This window comes from Amborella trichopoda, chromosome 8 (assembly GCF_054954075.1).
Source record: "Amborella trichopoda isolate Santa Cruz 75 chromosome 8, AtrichopodaSantaCruz75HAP2 v2.0, whole genome shotgun sequence".
Lineage (NCBI taxonomy): Eukaryota > Viridiplantae > Streptophyta > Magnoliopsida > Amborellales > Amborellaceae > Amborella > Amborella trichopoda.
This window is the reverse complement of record NC_142343.1, coordinates 36,713,058-36,730,582: the sequence shown is the minus strand read 5'-3', so window position 1 is coordinate 36,730,582 and position 17,525 is coordinate 36,713,058. Positions and strand designations below refer to the sequence as shown.

At 33.3% G+C, this 17,525-nt stretch overlaps 1 protein-coding gene and 1 long non-coding RNA gene across 6 annotated transcripts; both read left to right on the top strand.

Moving 5' to 3' along the window:
• The first annotated feature begins 113 nt into the window (after positions 1 to 113).
• LOC110007534 (uncharacterized) lies at positions 114 to 1,960 on the top strand. Of its 3 annotated transcripts, none has more exons than XR_016060073.1 (3): positions 114 to 489; positions 701 to 753; positions 1,391 to 1,960. It is a non-coding gene; the product is annotated as an uncharacterized LOC110007534 (long non-coding RNA). The 3 variants fall into 3 exon arrangements; XR_016060074.1 differs by having other exon boundaries at positions 1,090 to 1,960; XR_002281452.2 differs by having other exon boundaries at positions 701 to 1,960.
• Positions 1,961 to 8,460: 6,500 nt separating this feature from the next.
• On the top strand, positions 8,461 to 16,170 carry LOC110007538 (uncharacterized). 3 transcript variants are annotated; one of them, XM_020669020.2, is made up of 3 exons: positions 8,461 to 8,657; positions 9,791 to 10,621; positions 13,472 to 13,795. In XM_020669020.2, exons 2-3 carry the CDS (start codon positions 9,834 to 9,836, stop codon positions 13,533 to 13,535), a joined length of 852 nt encoding a protein of 283 aa, XP_020524679.1. In that variant the 5' UTR covers positions 8,461 to 8,657; positions 9,791 to 9,833; the 3' UTR covers positions 13,536 to 13,795. The 3 variants fall into 3 exon arrangements, with proteins under 3 accessions (XP_020524679.1, XP_088729802.1, XP_088729801.1); XM_088873676.1 differs by lacking the exon at positions 13,472 to 13,795 and adding an exon at positions 15,854 to 16,170 and having other exon boundaries at positions 8,463 to 10,621; XM_088873675.1 differs by having other exon boundaries at positions 8,463 to 10,621.
• The last annotated feature ends 1,355 nt before the right edge of the window (positions 16,171 to 17,525 follow it).

The window sequence follows — 17,525 nt, the reverse complement described above, 5'->3', positions numbered from 1 at the left end:
ATGATTGTTTTGATAAATACATCCATAACTGAGATTTGCCCGACTTTGGTGGATGAAAAGGGACGGCGTAAATTCAAACCCATACGTTTTCTACTAAATAAGAAGCCCAACGACATCTGACAGAGAGATTAACAGAAATGGCAAAGCCTTCTCTCTCAACACGACACTCCTCTCTCTCTACACATCAGGCCTCTCTCTCTCCTCACAGATCTTTATCTCTCACACAGTAGCCCTCTCTCTCCCCTCACAATTCTCTCTCTCTCTCTCTCTCTCTCTCTCTCGTATAAGTCCTCTTTCTCTCCTCACAGATCTCTCTGTCGCTCACGCAGAAGCCCTCCCTCTCTCCTCACAACCCAACCCTCTCGCTCTCTCCATCACACTCCCTCACGCAGAAGGAGCGGTAGCAGAGCCCTCTCCATCATCGCAGAAGTAGCAGCAGCAGAACCCTCTCTCGCTCACACCGAGAGCTTCGATTATATTCTGAACTAGGTATGGGAAGCTCCATTTGTTTAGGATTTTTTTTTAGATGATCTATTCATTGTGCTCTCTTTTGATTTTTGAGCTTTTACAATGATTATGATTTCATTGGTGTGTTTCTTAGGGTTTGATATGAGTTTTACATTTTGGGTGTTATTGAGATCCTTTATTTCATCACCATTTCGTTAATATATGCTAGCTGTTGTATTTTTTTTGGATCCAGTGCAATCGATCCTATCCTATTGATCAAGGCATGGAAGGAAAATGCATTTTTAGGTACTTTGCTCCAATTTCTCTTACAACTCCTCATTCTTATATTATTTTGAAATACTCATTAAACTTAACATTGGTATGCATTAAGCGAATAGTTGATTTACCTGGTAGGGACCTTCAAAAGTCTATTAGTAAGAAAGATTAAGAGAGCTTATATGTTATCCTTTCAAAACTGTTGCCATATATAGTTATTGATTTATATAATGATTCTCAAGATATTATTGGAATTTTGTGAAACTTGAAACTAAACTCCAAGGTATAAGGCTGAAGAGTGGAGGATGAACTGAGTTACCATCCACTGAAATGGTTTTATTCAGGGAGAACATAATGTACATGCAGGTAAGGATGATGAAAACTCTCTAATGGCCAAAGCACTAATTTTACAAATGGAGTCCCTACCTAAACTTTGAATTGTGGGTTCCATAGGTGGTAATTTTCGTTTCTATGATGCATCATCATGTATCTTTGCTGCTTGTAAATCTAATTTCCTTTTAATTGAGTTAAACTTTGAATCTTTTTTAATTGCTCCTTAATTGTGAGTATTATGAGTTTACCACTACTTTGTGTTTTCATATGGGATATACTTTAATACGCAATGAATATACTTTATTTCCTCTATAAAATTGGGATGCAAGTCTAGACATTTGAACCAGCCAGGAAGTCATCAGCTTCTACAAAAGTTGGAGGATATCCACGGCGTACCTGTCCGCGGTGCGACATAGCTTCTACAAATGCGGGAGGATATCCACGACGTACCTTTCCGTGGTGCGACATAGCATGTACTTTATGTACATCAAGCTCCCCATCCAATCCTGAAAGAATGTTCTATCAGTGTCCAAACTGCACTTTTTTTCAGTGGTGCTGTGATTATATGGAAGGGATGAACGACAATATAAACTTCAAGAATCGTAATGTATAACAAAAAAATCAGTCACAAGTATCACAAGAGCATCTTATGTTCAAGCCTGAACCGGTCATGCAACAACAAATTCTTGATGCCTATGGCGTATGCAACAGTTTCTATTTTTCTTGTGTGTAATGAATATGTTTGTTTTTGCTCTACATTTATTGAATAGTGTTTGATATGACTAAGAGTTGGTCTTGCAACTCATGAAACAGTTATTGTTGTTGATATGATGTTGAAACAGTGTTGTAATGGCTTGAATTGTAACATATATTTTGTTTACATTTAAAGAAGTGGGTGGCTTATTAATTGATTGAGTTATTGTCTTTCAACTCCAGCAGCTCAATAATACATATCATACAATAGGAAAACAAGATCCCAACCCTTTCCAAATAAACGCAGTATAGAGCAATGAGATTACATATCCACATAATCCATTCCCAAAGATTTCCAAAAGCAAGCCAAAACTAATAAGGTCAAAGAATGGGACAATAAATGATGCGTCCATTTATTAAAAAAACCCACACTCTTACGCACCCGAAACCTCCAAACAAAAAAAAATTCAAGTACTCTCTATCATTGAAAATCTCTCTACTCCAATGGACTCTTCATCCTCATCAAACAAATATCCTTATCCCTCTACCCTTAATATAGGAGATTTTGTATCTATTAAATTGACATAAAATAATTATTTATTATGAGAAACCTAGATGCTCTCCCTCATTGAGAGTCAGGAGCTTTTAGGATTCATTAATGGTGATTGCCCTAAACCAAGTCAAAAAATTTCTTCTTTTGATGGTAAGAGTAAAATTGAAAACCCAGATTACAAATTATGGCTAAAGTCTGACCGTCATTTTAAAACTTGGATCATAGCGATAATATCAGAAGAGTGTCTTAACCTTGTTGTCGGCCTCAAGACTTCTGCAGAAGTTTAGAAATGCCTGAAGAATGCCTATGCAGGTAATTCTCAAGCTAAGGGGTTTCAACTTACCAAGCAACTCCAAATTTGCAAGAAAGAGAATTCAACCCTATAAGAATACATATGTAAATTCAAGAGTATTTGTGATGATTTCGTGGCTATTGGAAAACCTGTGCCTGATGAAAATAAGATATTTTGACTTCTTAATGGACTTGGTCCAAAATATGAGAGTTTTGTTACCACTATGTTTAAGCCTCTGATTCCTTCATATTTTGAAATTATACCTCTTCTTCAAAGTCATGAGATTAGAAATCAATCATATGTCTCTGACGAACACTCATATCCAAATCAAAATATGGCCTTTGTTGGACAACAAATTTTTTTTGGACCCAACAGAGGTAACCATAATTACAGAGGAAGAGCGAGAAACAACTTTGGTGGTCAACAGTTCTTCAACTCTTAAAGACGTGGTTTCGTTCAAACTAGTCAGATCATTAATGGTGGTCGTGGGATGACCCAGAAAAATCAAGAAAGTAGTGGTATACTTTTGATGCGACCTATGGGTCAAGGTTTCCAACAAGTTTCCCAGCTACAACAATCTACCTAGACACCTCAGAAAAAGTATCAAATTTGTGGGAAACTTGGATATGTTGCATTCAAGTGTTGGCATCGATTCAACCACATGTACCAATCAGAAGATATTCCTCAGGCCCTTGCTGCAATGACTATAGCTGATTCACAAGACTCTGAATGGTTCCCGGACATTGGTACCTCCACTCATATGACAGGAGATCCAAGTAAGTTGCAAAATCTTCGTCCCTTTAGAGGCACAAATACAATCATGATGGGGAATGGTAAACAATTAACTATTTCACATGTTGGTGATGCAAATATTGCTATTGGATCTAGAAAATTCAATGTTTCTAATGTTCTTTTAGTGTTTGAAATGAAAAAGAACTTGTTGTATGTTAGTCAATGTACAACAAATTTCCCTTTTATATTTGAGTTCTCATTAAATGGTTTTCTGATTAAGAAAATGAGCACATGGCGAACTCTGGTCAACAGGAGTAGAAATGGAGGATTATATGTACTTGAAGAAGTGAAACAAGCTTTATTCTCTAATCGAAATAAAAGAACACCAGCAGATGTATGGTTTCAACGTCTTGGACATCGTCAAAATAAAGTTATTTGTTACTTAGAATCTAAATCATTGATTAATATTGATGCATAGAATAAATCTCATTTTGTTTGTGCTAGTTATCAGATGGGAAAAAGTTGTAAGCTTCCTTTTAATGCTGTTGATAAAACCTCTATTGAACGTCTCTTTAAGATTCATTCAGACTTATGGGACTCTGCTCCAATTTTATCAAATTAAATTTATCGATTTTATGTGATGTTCGTTGATGATTACGCTCGTTTTACTTGGATTTATCATTTGAAATGAAAATCTGAATTTTTCGTTGCATTTATAAAATTTTATCATATGGTTGAAAGGAGGTTTAATAAAAGAATTAGAGCCTTTCAATGTGATGGAGGTGGTGAATTTGCTAAGAAAGAATTTATTGACCTTCTTAATGACAATAGTATCGTGCAATAATTATCATGTCCGGGAACCCCTGAGAAAAATAGAATAGTTGAGAGAAAACATCGAAATATTGTAGAATTGAGCCTTACAATGATGTTTCATGCATGAATTCTTAAAAGATTTTGGGTTGAAGTCTTTCATACTGCAGTATTTGTTATCAACGGAATTTCCTCTACCAGTTTAAAAATGGATTCACTATACTCATGATTGTTTAGACACTTACTAGATAACTCCTCATTTCGAGTATTTGGATGTCGAAGTTTTCTATATCTTTGAAACTATGTTGCAAACAAATTTAGTACATGTTCTCTTCCATGTTTATTCTTGGGCTATAGAGTCCAACATAAGGGCTACAAATGTCTACATCCACCCACAAGACGCGTCTATATCTTTAGACATGTTGTATTTGATGAAAATATATTTCCTTATGTTAACTCAAATTCCTTGTTTGATAGTGCTCAGGTTCAGGGGGAGCAATCCACCTATGCATGATGGTCCGATTGTTGTGTGCCTGTCGTACATGCTCCTTTCTCTTTCATTCATCAATTCCACTTGAACCACCCATACGGGATGCCCTTGATGTATAGGTCCCTCGGGTCTTCTTTACTCATTACGAGTGATAGCTCTCCAACTTCTCTTGAAGAGGGAGATGTCACCACTGAAACACCAAATCAAAATGTCCAGGATGATGCAATGCACAACCATGGTAATGAAAATGTTGCTGCTCCAAAAACAAATCAATCTAATTTTTTATCAGTCTCTAAGTATCATCGTCATCACATGGTTACAAGATCTCTCTAAAACATCCAGTCCTGTTATTAAGCCTGCTAGTATTCGAATTGTGTTCACCATAGCTATTGTGCGCCATTGGCATATCGAATAACTTGATGTGAAAAATGCTTTCATGCATGGTTTTCTTAAAGAACCTGTGTTTATGGAACAACCTCATAGATTTGTAAGCTCAAAAGATCCAAATCATGGCTGCAAATTAAAAAGAGCTTTATATGATCTCAAGCAAGCACATTGGGACTGATTTGATCGATTTAGTGGCTATTTATTATTATTGGGGTTTTATTGTAGCATTGTAGATTCATCTCTATTTATTTTTTGCATTACTAAAGGCACTATTATCCTTCTCCTTTATGTTGATGATATTGTTATTATTGATAATAACTCAAATATTTTAGAATGGTTCATTTCCCAACTAGGAAGGGAATTTGCAATGAAATATCTTGGACCTCTTCATTACTTTCTTGGTATAAAGGTATCTTATTTTTCAGGTGGGATTTTTCTTTCAGAAAGCAAATATGCTCGAGATCTTATTGATCGTGCTCAGATGCTCGGTGCCAAACCTATTTCAACACCAATGGCAATAAAGAATACTATTAATAGGAATTTTGATCCATTTCCTGATCGATGTCTTTATCGGAGTATTGTTGGTGTACTTCCATACATTACCATAACACAACTAGACTTTTCCTATACTATTCATACACTATGTCAATTTATGCATGCCCCTACAATTGCACTTTTCAGGCAGTTAAGCGGATTCTTCATTATCTCAATGGTTTACAATTATGTGGTATAAGAATCTTATTTGCTAGTTCCCTTGAGTTATATGTCTTCTCTAATGCAGATTGAGCTGGATGTCCAACCACTCGTCATTCCACCACTGGTTTCTACACTTATCTTGGTTCCCACTGCATATCTTTGAGTGTTAAGAAACAATCGACTGTGGCTCTTTCTAGTGCTGAAGTGGAATACCTATCTATGACATCCACTGTTGCAGAATTGACATGGTTTTCTTTTATGCTTTGGAATATTGGGTTGCCTTTTCCTCAGCATCCAACACTTTTTTGTGACAGTATTAGTGCTCTCTACATGACAATTAATCATGTTTTTCACACACGAACAATGCACATTGAGTTAGCCTATCATTTTGTGAGTGAAAATATTGGTTTTGGATTACTTATCACTCATTTTGTTTCTTCTAGTAATCAAATAGCTGATATCTTTACCAAGCCTTTGCCACGAGATGTTTTTTGAACTCGGGTTTCAAATGTAGCTAGTTTTGAGGGGGAGTAATACAAAGAAAATATTACCATTGTAGAATGTAGCAAGCTGGAAAGTGTATATCGAAATATTACCATTATAGAGGAAAGTGTATATTATATGTAATAAGATAGGAAAGTGCATATTATACCATTATATTACTATTATATATACAATGAAAGAACCACTGTAAGAAATCAATGTGAGGCACAATTATATTATCAAAAGTTCATTTTCTCTCTCTAGAATTCTTTAGTAATAGTACCCCAATCTTTAGGTTGGTCCATGTTTCAAGCATCAGACCGACCCCAAGATGGCCCCTCGGCCTATCGGACAATCCTAAACTTGAAAAAGAAGAAGATAAAATTAGTAATCGATCCATTCTTTGAAAACACCTGATTGGGGGCAAAGTTGGAAAAAAAAAATCCACAGGCAGAACCTCCACATAACATATACAAAAAATTGAACCTCCGCATAATAAACTTTTTTATATGTGGTAGAGACATAAATTTTCGTTAAAATAAAGGGAAAATATCTCCATACCTTTTAGTTTTAAGTTTCATTTCATAATAGACTCAAGGTTTTAAAAGATATTTTGGGGCATAAAAATTGTAAATTTTATTTCTTCTAACCCCCTGAACTAATTTAAACCTGTTTTTTTTAGGTCAAACAAATATAAAAAGGTATACATTTTTTAAAAGCCATCCTCCCAAACTTCTAGAGAGATAAGGGATTCATGGAGGTGAGAGGTTATCGGGAGGAGAGAAAGAGAGAGGTGTTTGGAGAAACACGGGAGGAGAGAGAGAGAGTGAGGGACACATGAAGAGAGAGAAAGAGAGAAGTTTGAGATATATAAGTGAAGAGAGAGAAAAGATTGGGTTTAAAAATAGTATGTCTTTTTCACATTTGTTTAGGTTAAAAAATAAGTTTAAAGTGGTCACGGGTTTAGAAATAGAAAATATTATATGTTTTAGTTTATGAATTTTTATAATTGGAAAAGTGTGTTTGTCAACTTATAATAAAAACTTTGAAAACTAAGTTACATTAAAAAAGAGAATTTTGAAAATTTATTTATAATTTGACAGGTTGAGTCTGTATATCGCATATGCTATGGACTTCTATAATTGAAAAAGTTAAGATAATTACTTTTCGCTTTCCCTTTATTTGACATATAAATTATGGAAATCTAATAATATGGGAATCTCCTATTCTAATCGTCTTATTTTTTCTACTCATTAGTTTATTCAATGAATGCAAAAAAAAAAAAGAAAACAAAAACAGGGGTGTAGAGTTTAGTTATTATTATTATTATTATTTTTTTTTTTTTTTAATGTTTGAAGTCAAAAATTTTATCTGGGGCTGCATAAATTTCCTGATAAACATTTTCGTCCAACAGAAAATAAAACTCAAAAATAATTTATTTATTTCTTGATTGTGAGATTCAACATGATGGAAAAGAAATTTTTTTGAAAAATCCCCATAAAAGAAAGATTAAAGTAAATTTGGGTAGAACCCTAAGTCTAAGAGAACTGAAAAAAATAAAAGAGATAATTTCTTATATTCAATTACCATAAATAATCCCAAGAATAAAAAACTTAATAAAATAAACAAAAACCATCTCTCTCTAAATCTCAATCCCTACCATAGTTAGCAAGTAGGGGAGTACTACCATAGTTAGCAAGTCGAGGAGTATCAATATATCGACTCAATATAAAATCGGACATAAATCGTTTTTATTTTAACATTTCAGACGAAAAACTCGCTCTCTAACTTTTTCTCTATCTCTAAATCTCAATCCGAATCATAGTTTGCAAGTCGGAGAGTATCAATATATCGGGTCACTATAAAATCAGAAATAAATCATTTTTATTTTTAAAAATTAGATAAAAAATAAAATAAAAAATATAAATTGACAAAAATACTTTATATAAAAATATCGCAAATATATCATACTAGACTAAAACAAGTCGGAGTGAAAAAAACGGATAAGTTAACTATGCTAACTATGCACCATTAGTTATGCGCCACAATGAACCATTTAATCATGTTAATTTGAATTCCAAATTCAAAGCTATTCCCATACTAACCATTTAGTCATGTAATTCAAAGCTTGTGCTTGTGCACCATACTAACAATTTGGTCATGTTGTTGAATTCCAAACTTAGAGGTACTTACCCGTGTGCTTATGACACGTGTTGTACTTACCCAAAAAGTTAAGTATCGTTTTCCCAAAAAGCTATTGTTTTTAATAGAAAAAATGGAGCGGAGAGAGAGAGAAGAGAGAAGTAGTTGCAGAGAGAGAGAGATGAACACAGAGAAAGAGAGAAGGGGTGACGACGGATCTCTGAGAGAGTAGCACGGAAGAGTAGAGGTTTTTCAGATGGATGCGGCTGCGTAGAACTCAGATAGTACTGTCTTTTTTTGAAGCGGACGGATTGTTGAATTAGGTTTAGAGAAAAGCCCTATTTTTTCCCTAATTTATTTTGCCTCAATGTAATATTCTTTGAGCTATGTTAAATTTGGGGATTTTTTAGCTATGTTAATTTCAGGATTTTTTATAGTTAATGTTGAATATGTGCTTTGAAAGTGCTCTCTATCACACGGTTCTCATTTTTCTCTAATCTATTTTTCTCTAATTTTTTTTCTTTTTTCTCTAATCTATTTTTCTCTAATTTTTTTTTAAGAGGTTAAATTTGGGGATTTTTTATAATTATCTCTATCTATTTTTTTCTCTGATGTATTTTCTCCTAATTTCTTTGAGATGGTTCTCTATCAGTGGTTGTCTTTCTCTCTCTCTCTCTGTATTGGAGCTTGATATTGAGCATTATAAACACTGATTGATAGCTAGTAAATAAATTTCCTAGTCTATTTTCCCCTAATTTCTCTCTCTGAGTGGTTCTCTTTCTCTCTCTCTCTCTGTTTATTGGATTATAAACAGGGATTAATACCTAGTAAATAAATCATAAATAAATGAAATATTAAATGAGATTTAATTAAAAAAATAATAATAAACTTGTGTTCAACACAATATAAAGCTGCAATATAAGAAAGCCTATAAATCCATGTGAGCATTCAGTGATTTTCTACCATAAATCAGGAGCACAATGAGCCTGTTTTAGGATTAAAATAAAAAATAAAAATAAAAAAAGGAAAGAAATAAAAGTAGGAAAAAAGTAAATTAAATGTTTTTGAAGTTATAAAAAATGTACTTTTATAAAACAGGAAATAGGTGAATAAACTTTCCAAAAAAAAAATCAGATGTTATTAATAGTAAAGTATTTTTGGAAACGATTTATTGTAAATATAGAAAAATCACGTTTTAAATGAAAAAAAGTGGATTTTTTTTACGCTCTTTTGAATGATACGCACATTAAAACGGTTTGAAAAAAAAAAAAACTCTCGTTTAATACGGTGATTTGCTAACCATTTAGTACGGCAATTGATCCCAACCAATTTAGAGATTTGGTAACTATTTACCCCTTTTCTCTCCAAATCTGAATCCCAACAAATTTAGAAGTATGAGTTATCTCTTTTCGAACCCTTACTTATCTCTTGCTCTATGAAACCTTTATAAAAACAGAATCACGAAACCCGGAGGATTTGTATGCACAAAATCAGGCCTCATGGATTGGATTTCATCACCATCTCCGTCGTCATCGTGTTCATCTTTGACTACCTCCTCAAACCAGCACCATGCCTGCGCCTCGTGCCGCTACCAGCGCCGGAAGTGCACCCCTGAGTGCGTCATGGCCCCCCACTTCCCCCCTAACAAAGAGGGCGACAGGCAGTTCGCCCATGTACACAAGCTCTTTGGTGTTAGCAGCGTTCTTAAGATCCTCAAAGAGTGCCCGGATGAAAAGAAGGGAGAGGCGATGAGGACGATCATCTATGAGGCTGACCTACGAGCCCGCGACCCCATCCTTGGGGCCTATGGCGTTGTACTGGGGCTCTACGACAAGATCGCACAGGCTAAGGCGCATCTCGATTCGCTCAATTCGATTCTGATGCAGATTAGACTCCATGAGCAGCAGGCCAAGCACCACCATTGCGGCAGTTTGTATGGGCAGCATGAGATTGAGAGGAGGTGTTGTGGTTCGACCCAGCCTGTTGGTCTTGAGAGGAGGCCATATGAAAGTTGTTGTGGTTTTACGCAGCCTATTGATCTTCGGTTAAACCAACATGTCGATCCTCTGTTAAACCAGCCTATTGATCCTCAATTGCCTGCAACTACTTATGCTCCTGGATCATTGTGGTCTTCATCAGAGTATTCACAATGGTACCATCAGCACAGTAGGGTTTTTCCTGATGCGGCACCGTTGATGTCAGTGGAGGCCCAAGAGAAAAAGCCCGCCGTTGCGGCTAGAGTCGACGAGATGGAAGATAAGTTGCAGGCACCACTGGTGCCATCAAGGTTAGTTTTTGTATCTTTGGTTTCTCTATCTCTTACGTATCTATGTAGGGTAATATCCATAAGAGCTACAAGTATGTAGGGTAATATCCATAAGAGCAGGTCCATAGAGGTAATGCAGAAGATTTGATTATCTAATATCTAAATAAGGTAATTCCTCAAAAAAAAAAAAAACAAAAGAAAAAAAGAAGGTAACATCAAGAGAGGTACAGGACCTCCATGGAGGAGGTCCATGGAGGATATGCAGAAGCTATTGATTGAGCTTATTGTGACTCTGGATGGTGATCTGAAATTCATTGAGATTAAAGAGATTTTGATTTTTAAGAGAGCTAATAGTATTAGGGTTTAGTTTTCGACTGTTTCATGAGAAAGGGGCTGGTAATAGAAGGTTTTGGTGTTTAGTAATTTTGTGTTATGGGTTGATTGATGAGACTCTGGATGGTGATCCTTTTTCTTAGGGTTTAATAAGTAATTTTGTGTTATGGGTTCTTTCGTATAATCCCTCTTCTTAGGGTTTTAGGTTTATGGCATATATCTCGCTTCTTTTCTTCACTCACAAGTTATATTGTAGTGAAAATGGTTTTTTTTTTTTTTTCAACTTTTCAGGGTTTTAAATTCTACGTCTCCTTCGCTCTTACTTTGAAAGTCTTTTTGTATCGTTTTTTTTTTTGTTTGTATACAATGAGATTATTTACTTTTGATATAAGGAGGGCACAATTATTTATAACCATTCGATATTACTTTGAAAGTTTTTTTGTATCGTTTTTTTTTTCGTTTGTATACAATGAGATTATTTACTTTTGATATAAGGAGGTCACAATTATTTATAACCATTCGATATGAAATCTGATAGTTTTGGTGTGTCACAAAGTTTGAAAAAATTTGTGAAGTTTGTGCATGGTCAATGGAATAAATACAACTATCTAATGGTTAATATTAATATTGTGACTACCTTGTACCAAAATAGTTTGTTTTTTTTTTTATTATATAGATAGATTTTAATTTGGGTTTGGTGATATGGGATGCATTTTTATAGTCTTTTTTTATCATAATGATAGATTTTGAAAGGTTTTGTTTTTAAGAGGTCTCCTCCGTGAGAACGAAATGTATAGATCTACTTGGAAGGATTTCTTAACTCCAAAATTTCGGGAGCCCTACTTAGGAAGGATTTTTTAACTTTTCAATCTTGGGTCATAAATATTTTTTTTAGCACATAGAGAGTTCAATTCAATTTTTGTTTTTTTACTAAGCTTAGTTGTGCGGGTGAAGAGGTTAAATCCCCCAAATTTGGGGTCCTATATCACGGGTTTTACCCGAGGCAATAAATGGACAATATACTCCTGCAGGAGTGCAAAATCCTTTGGTGTTTTTTTGGTTATTGTAGGGGATGTGTATGTATTTGTTATTGCTTTCTATTGTACTTTTTTTTATTTCTTTTATCTTTTATTTTGAGAAATGCTCCATTAAACTTCTTAACTTTTTATTTATTTATTTATTTTTTTACGGATGAAGGTTGTATAAAGCATCAACTTTAAACACAAGCAACACCTCTAAACTCTATTAAAAAGTGCAATGTTGTCACACCTAATTATGAAATTTAAAGCCCCAAAAATGGTCCATATCATGCAAATCTAAAAATAATTAAAACTAATTACAAAATTTGAAAATAGATAGTCCGGAACATACATGACTTGACATCTTCTTTTTTTCTTATCCATACATCTCGACATATCCATACATCGATCGATTTGAGGATTTTCCACCATTGGAATATCCCATTCTGATGGTTTTCAACTTATTGTATTCATGTTAGGAAAATCAATTTGAACGACTCTCTCTCTCTCTAATTGAAAAAAAGCAACATTTCCTGAACTTTTATACCAGTTCTAGAGAGAACATGAAAATGAATGCAGTTCTAGAGAAAGGAAGGCATTATTTGATACATGAAACTATTACAATACATTAATTGTAATAATCCTTTGACTTTGGGTCGGAGTGGATTGAATGTAGCTTTAATTTGAGTTAGTTGATTTAATAAAACTTGGCATGAATATGAATTTGGGTCTGAGGGGCTTGGATGAAGGTTTATTGGGAATTGGGGGTCTTAAGAGAAATTGGTATGAGGGAGGGTGTAAGCGTAAACTTTTATTGGTTTGATGGTGGGGGTAAGGGGTAAATGTCACCTACAGTGAGGAACGGAGGGATGAGGTGGGGTATGAGAGGGTTTAAAATGTGAATTTTAGGGTCTAGGGTGTAGGGTGTAATATCTTATATCTATCTCACGCATTTGTATTTATTGTGGGATTTGTATGTTTTGAGATCATTTATTTTCGGTACAAGATCACAATTATTTTGAGCCATTGGATATGAAATTTAATAGATAAAAGTGTGTGTGAAATCTAATAGATGAGAGTGTGTTACAACTTTCGAAAAATTTTATTTTGGACTTTGTACTTGAACAATGACATCTCAACCACTTGAATTCAAATCCAACGGTTATACAATGACTGTGACCTCCTTATATGAAAAGTAAATAATGTCATTGTATATGTTTCCCTTTCTTTTATTAATAAATGGTGCTGGGACTTGTGTAATTATTTGTTCCTTGAATCAGTAGTGCTTAGACTAAATTATTTCTTTAATTTTTGGTTCTTGGTACTTAGACTTATGTATTTATTTTATTTTGGCCTTGAATCTTTCATTTTCATTCTTTAAATGAATGGTGATCAGACCCTGACCACACCTTGACCCCCCCGTTAGACTCGTGTTTTTCTTTTTCTTGTCCTGGATGCTTAGACTACTGCATTTCTTTTCTGAATTTTACATGGTTTTCTTGTATGCATGGTGTTCCAGGGGTGAGTTATCAATGGAAGTGAGGTCCTTAGAACGAGCAGATGATATGCAAAGGTTTGAATGATATTAAAAGGTTTGAAGAGGAGCAGCAAAAGAAATGAGTAGAATAGAGCTTCTATCTAAGAAATTTTTTTTTGTTTCTTATTCAATGGCCTCAATAGCCATAATATAACAATTTAGTCAATAAGACCACCTGATTTTCTTTATCTTCTTTTAATTTTTGATTTCGCAAATATTCCTCAAGAAGGGATCTCCCTTTGTACTTAATACAGTTTAATTTTGTATTAATGAAAATAGATAGGGTACCGACCTTTTTCGTTGATTTACCCCGAAAAAGAATTTTTTTATATGTATTTGTATTTGTGTTCCATTGAGCTTTGTTACTTGAATGAAGGTTATATAAAAGTCATGTGGAAGAAACAAAGAAGCAAACACAAGAATACCATGTTATTATTTAACTACTGTTTAGAAATTAACCATCATCATAAGATATTTCATCATCTATATGACGAAATACATATATTTCATCAGCGTCCCATCAAATGGTGCACTACTATACAACTGGAGGATTATATGTGTGTTGAACTTACAACACCGAAAGGGAAAGAAAAATAACAGAACATGCATAAGACAAAATAATTTAGTTATGAGTTATTACCATGAAAAACCCATGAAACAACAAGTGTCCTTTATGATAAAAGCAAACAAATACAAAGTGGTCTTTGATGAAAACATAAAAATAAAAATAATTTTAAAACTAGTCAAGTCTCGGATCCAGTGTTTTATTTCTTAGTTGCTTATTTGCATGATTTTCCGACTCGAAGGAGTCAGCCTAACAACGCGGTATAAGAGCGTGAGTATTCACTATATATAGAAAAGTCGTCCTAATGTTTATAGGTGAAAATGAAGCGCTTATGCATGTGCTTTTAATATATATAGAAAAGTTGTCCCAATGTTTATAGGTGAAAATGAACAGCTTATGCTAGTTCATCGCTTATGCTCATCATCATTCAAAGTTCATATGCTAGTTCATCTTCTATGCTCATCACCATCTAAAGTTAATCGTATAGTCACCATTATTTGGTAGTATTTCATTTTCATTTTTTCTCTATAAATCGGAATGAAAAAGTCTTTCCAACGGTTATAAGAGAAAATGAACAGTAATTTCGTCTATGCTCATCACCGTTCAAAGTTCATCGTATGATCACGATTCTAGTTTTTAATCTTCCTACTTCTGTTTTTATTTCATTTACTTCTTTTTTTAATTCAGATATTGTGGGTTCTCTTTGAAGTATATCTTTTTTATTAATTCGTTGAGTATTTCAGCAAAATTGTAATCCTCTGGTGGTTTTAGTAATGGAACTGGTTTATTTTTTGCTTTTGTTAATATGATAAATTGGGTAATAATTTCTCTCTTTTCTTCTGGATCATTTATTTTTTCTATAAGGTCTAATATTAATGTATCTTCTTTAGATAGCATATTACAGGAACATTCTTCTATATTCTGTTCAGATTCAGATTGTTCTGTTGAGAACATGAAATAATCTTCATCTTCTATTTGTCCTACCATTTAGTATCAGTGGAAGATTCAGAAGAATCATCATCATATATTTGTATTATATCATATAGTTTATTTTTAATAGATTCTTCTAAGATTATAGTATCTATTTTCTTTTTTATTTTACATTGGCTTTTATAATGGCCAACTTTTCCGTATTTATAACATACAGGTAATTTTCTTTGACCTCTATGATACTTGTATTTTGGAGAGAATCTTTTTATAAATTTTTCTTTTTTATGTTTTTTATAAGATTTCTTTTCTTTTCTCTCTGTCTTATATCTTTTCTTTTTATGAATTTTATCTCTAGATTTCTCTATATGATATCCGAATTGTTCACAGAAGTCTCCTAACTCTTTTTTACCAGTCATTTTTTGTTTATCTAATTGTTTCTTTAATTTCATGTCTGTACATAGGGCTAATCCTTCTGCACATATTTCTGTAGATAAATCTCTTAATGTATAAACAGAATATGGTATTATTCCTCCATTTTTATTTTTTACCTTTTTCGGCAAATAAATATGGTAATCCAGCAATAAATTTTTCTTTCCAATGATCCTGCTGGCTATCTTCTCTACTTAATAGTCTCGAAAAGAAAACATCTTTGTACCATTTATAATGGGATAGGGTTGGACATCTTAAATTAGATAATAAATCCTCAGATCGGGCTTCAAGTAAGGCTGTACTCCCCACAAAATGAAGTGTGATTGTGTAAATGAGAGTATTAACAGCATCACTTTCGGAATATAGGACGTCTTGATTATTTTTATTTTTAACAGTCCATTGGCGAGTATTATTCAAAATTTGTTGTTTTGTATTTTCAGGTAAGTGGAAATCCCACCAACCTCGAAGCCATCCTGTGAAACCATAAACAATGGCTTTGGCGACCTCTTGATCATGGTTGCTTACCATTTTGCACGCAGAGGCATACATGGTCATATGTTTCATAGTGTCTAATATTTGTTGTTCAGATAATCCATCTATATTCCAATTTACTATTGATCTTCCTGAATAGGAAATATTCTAGGCTACCAAATCTTCTTCGAATTGTATATCAACAGGGGTAGGTCTATGATGATAAGGCCTAGCTATTAAAGGTTTCCATGATTTTCCATATACTATTCTTATTCTTTGAATATTATTATTATCTTGTTCATGACTATTTTCCGTAAAGGCTTCTTCCATATTTTCTATTGTGTTACCAATTATGGGTGTCTCTTCTTGTAAGGTTAATGTAGAGGATTCAGGAATTTCCGTAGAAATTTTCTCTTTTTCTTTGTCCTGAATTTTTAAAGCTTTTTCTTTATCAAGTGATGGAGGTGGTTTAAATAAAACATTTTTGGTTTCTTTTATAGGTACAGGTCTTAACATATTTTCAATTCTGGATGCCTGCCTTCCTAAACATTGCATATATAAATTTGTATAGTTATTTTGTTCTATTACATGTCGAATTAATTCAGCTTTATGTATTATTTCTCCTGTAGTCATTTTATATGGTGTAGCTTTTGTTTCTAATTTTAATTCTGGTTTTGATCCTTTTATAACAATACTTTTTTCAGGAGGGTGAATACTTGTCATTGTATTTCCGTCAGTTGTTTCATATGAAGCATATTGACTTTGTATTGTATTTATTTCAAAATTAGGAACATGTATTTTTTTTCTTTACATATTTCTTTTAACCATATAAAAAATCCTTTGTTATATCGTTCTTTTTTTTGTGCCTTATTGTACTTTATATGAAATAATTCTACTAATCTAGGTTGAAAATGTTTTTTATACCAAGTTCTTATCTCCTTATTTTCCTCGAATAAGTAATCTTGTTCTATAAATTGTTTGCTAAGTCTTTTTTCTTCTGTAAGAGTTAAGACTTGAAAATCCATTTCTGAGTCAGTTATTTCTGGTTCAGATTTTTGTATGGACCTATATTGTGGGATGATAATATTTTCTCTTGTCCTATATAGACTTTCTAATTTTGGATTTATAGAAGAAGTAGAACTTCTTGGTAATTCTATTATAGGTCTTGTAGATGATTTTATTTTAGAATCATCTTTACTGTTATTTCTTCTGTTGTTGGTAAATTGAATTTCTATTTTACCATTAGGATTTTCTAGTATACTTTCTGAAATATTGTTTATTATTGGGGCTTGGTATTGATGATTTTCATTGTATATATCTATATATATATATATATATATATATATATATATATATATATATATATATATATATATATATATATTGATATTGTAAGCCCACGGGCTCACAAGTAAAAATGAGCCCAACGGCCTAGCCCAAATTGAATCTGGGCCGATCTGATGATCATGGATGTCTGATAGTGTTTGAATTTTAATTGTTATTTTTACAAATTCAAATTACCTGAAATTTTAAGCCTATGTTCATAAAAAAATAGGTGAATCTTCAAAAAATATCAAAAAACTGATTTATATAGAAAAAGTTACCAAATACCCTTGTAAAGTTTCGGGGGTATTTTGGTTA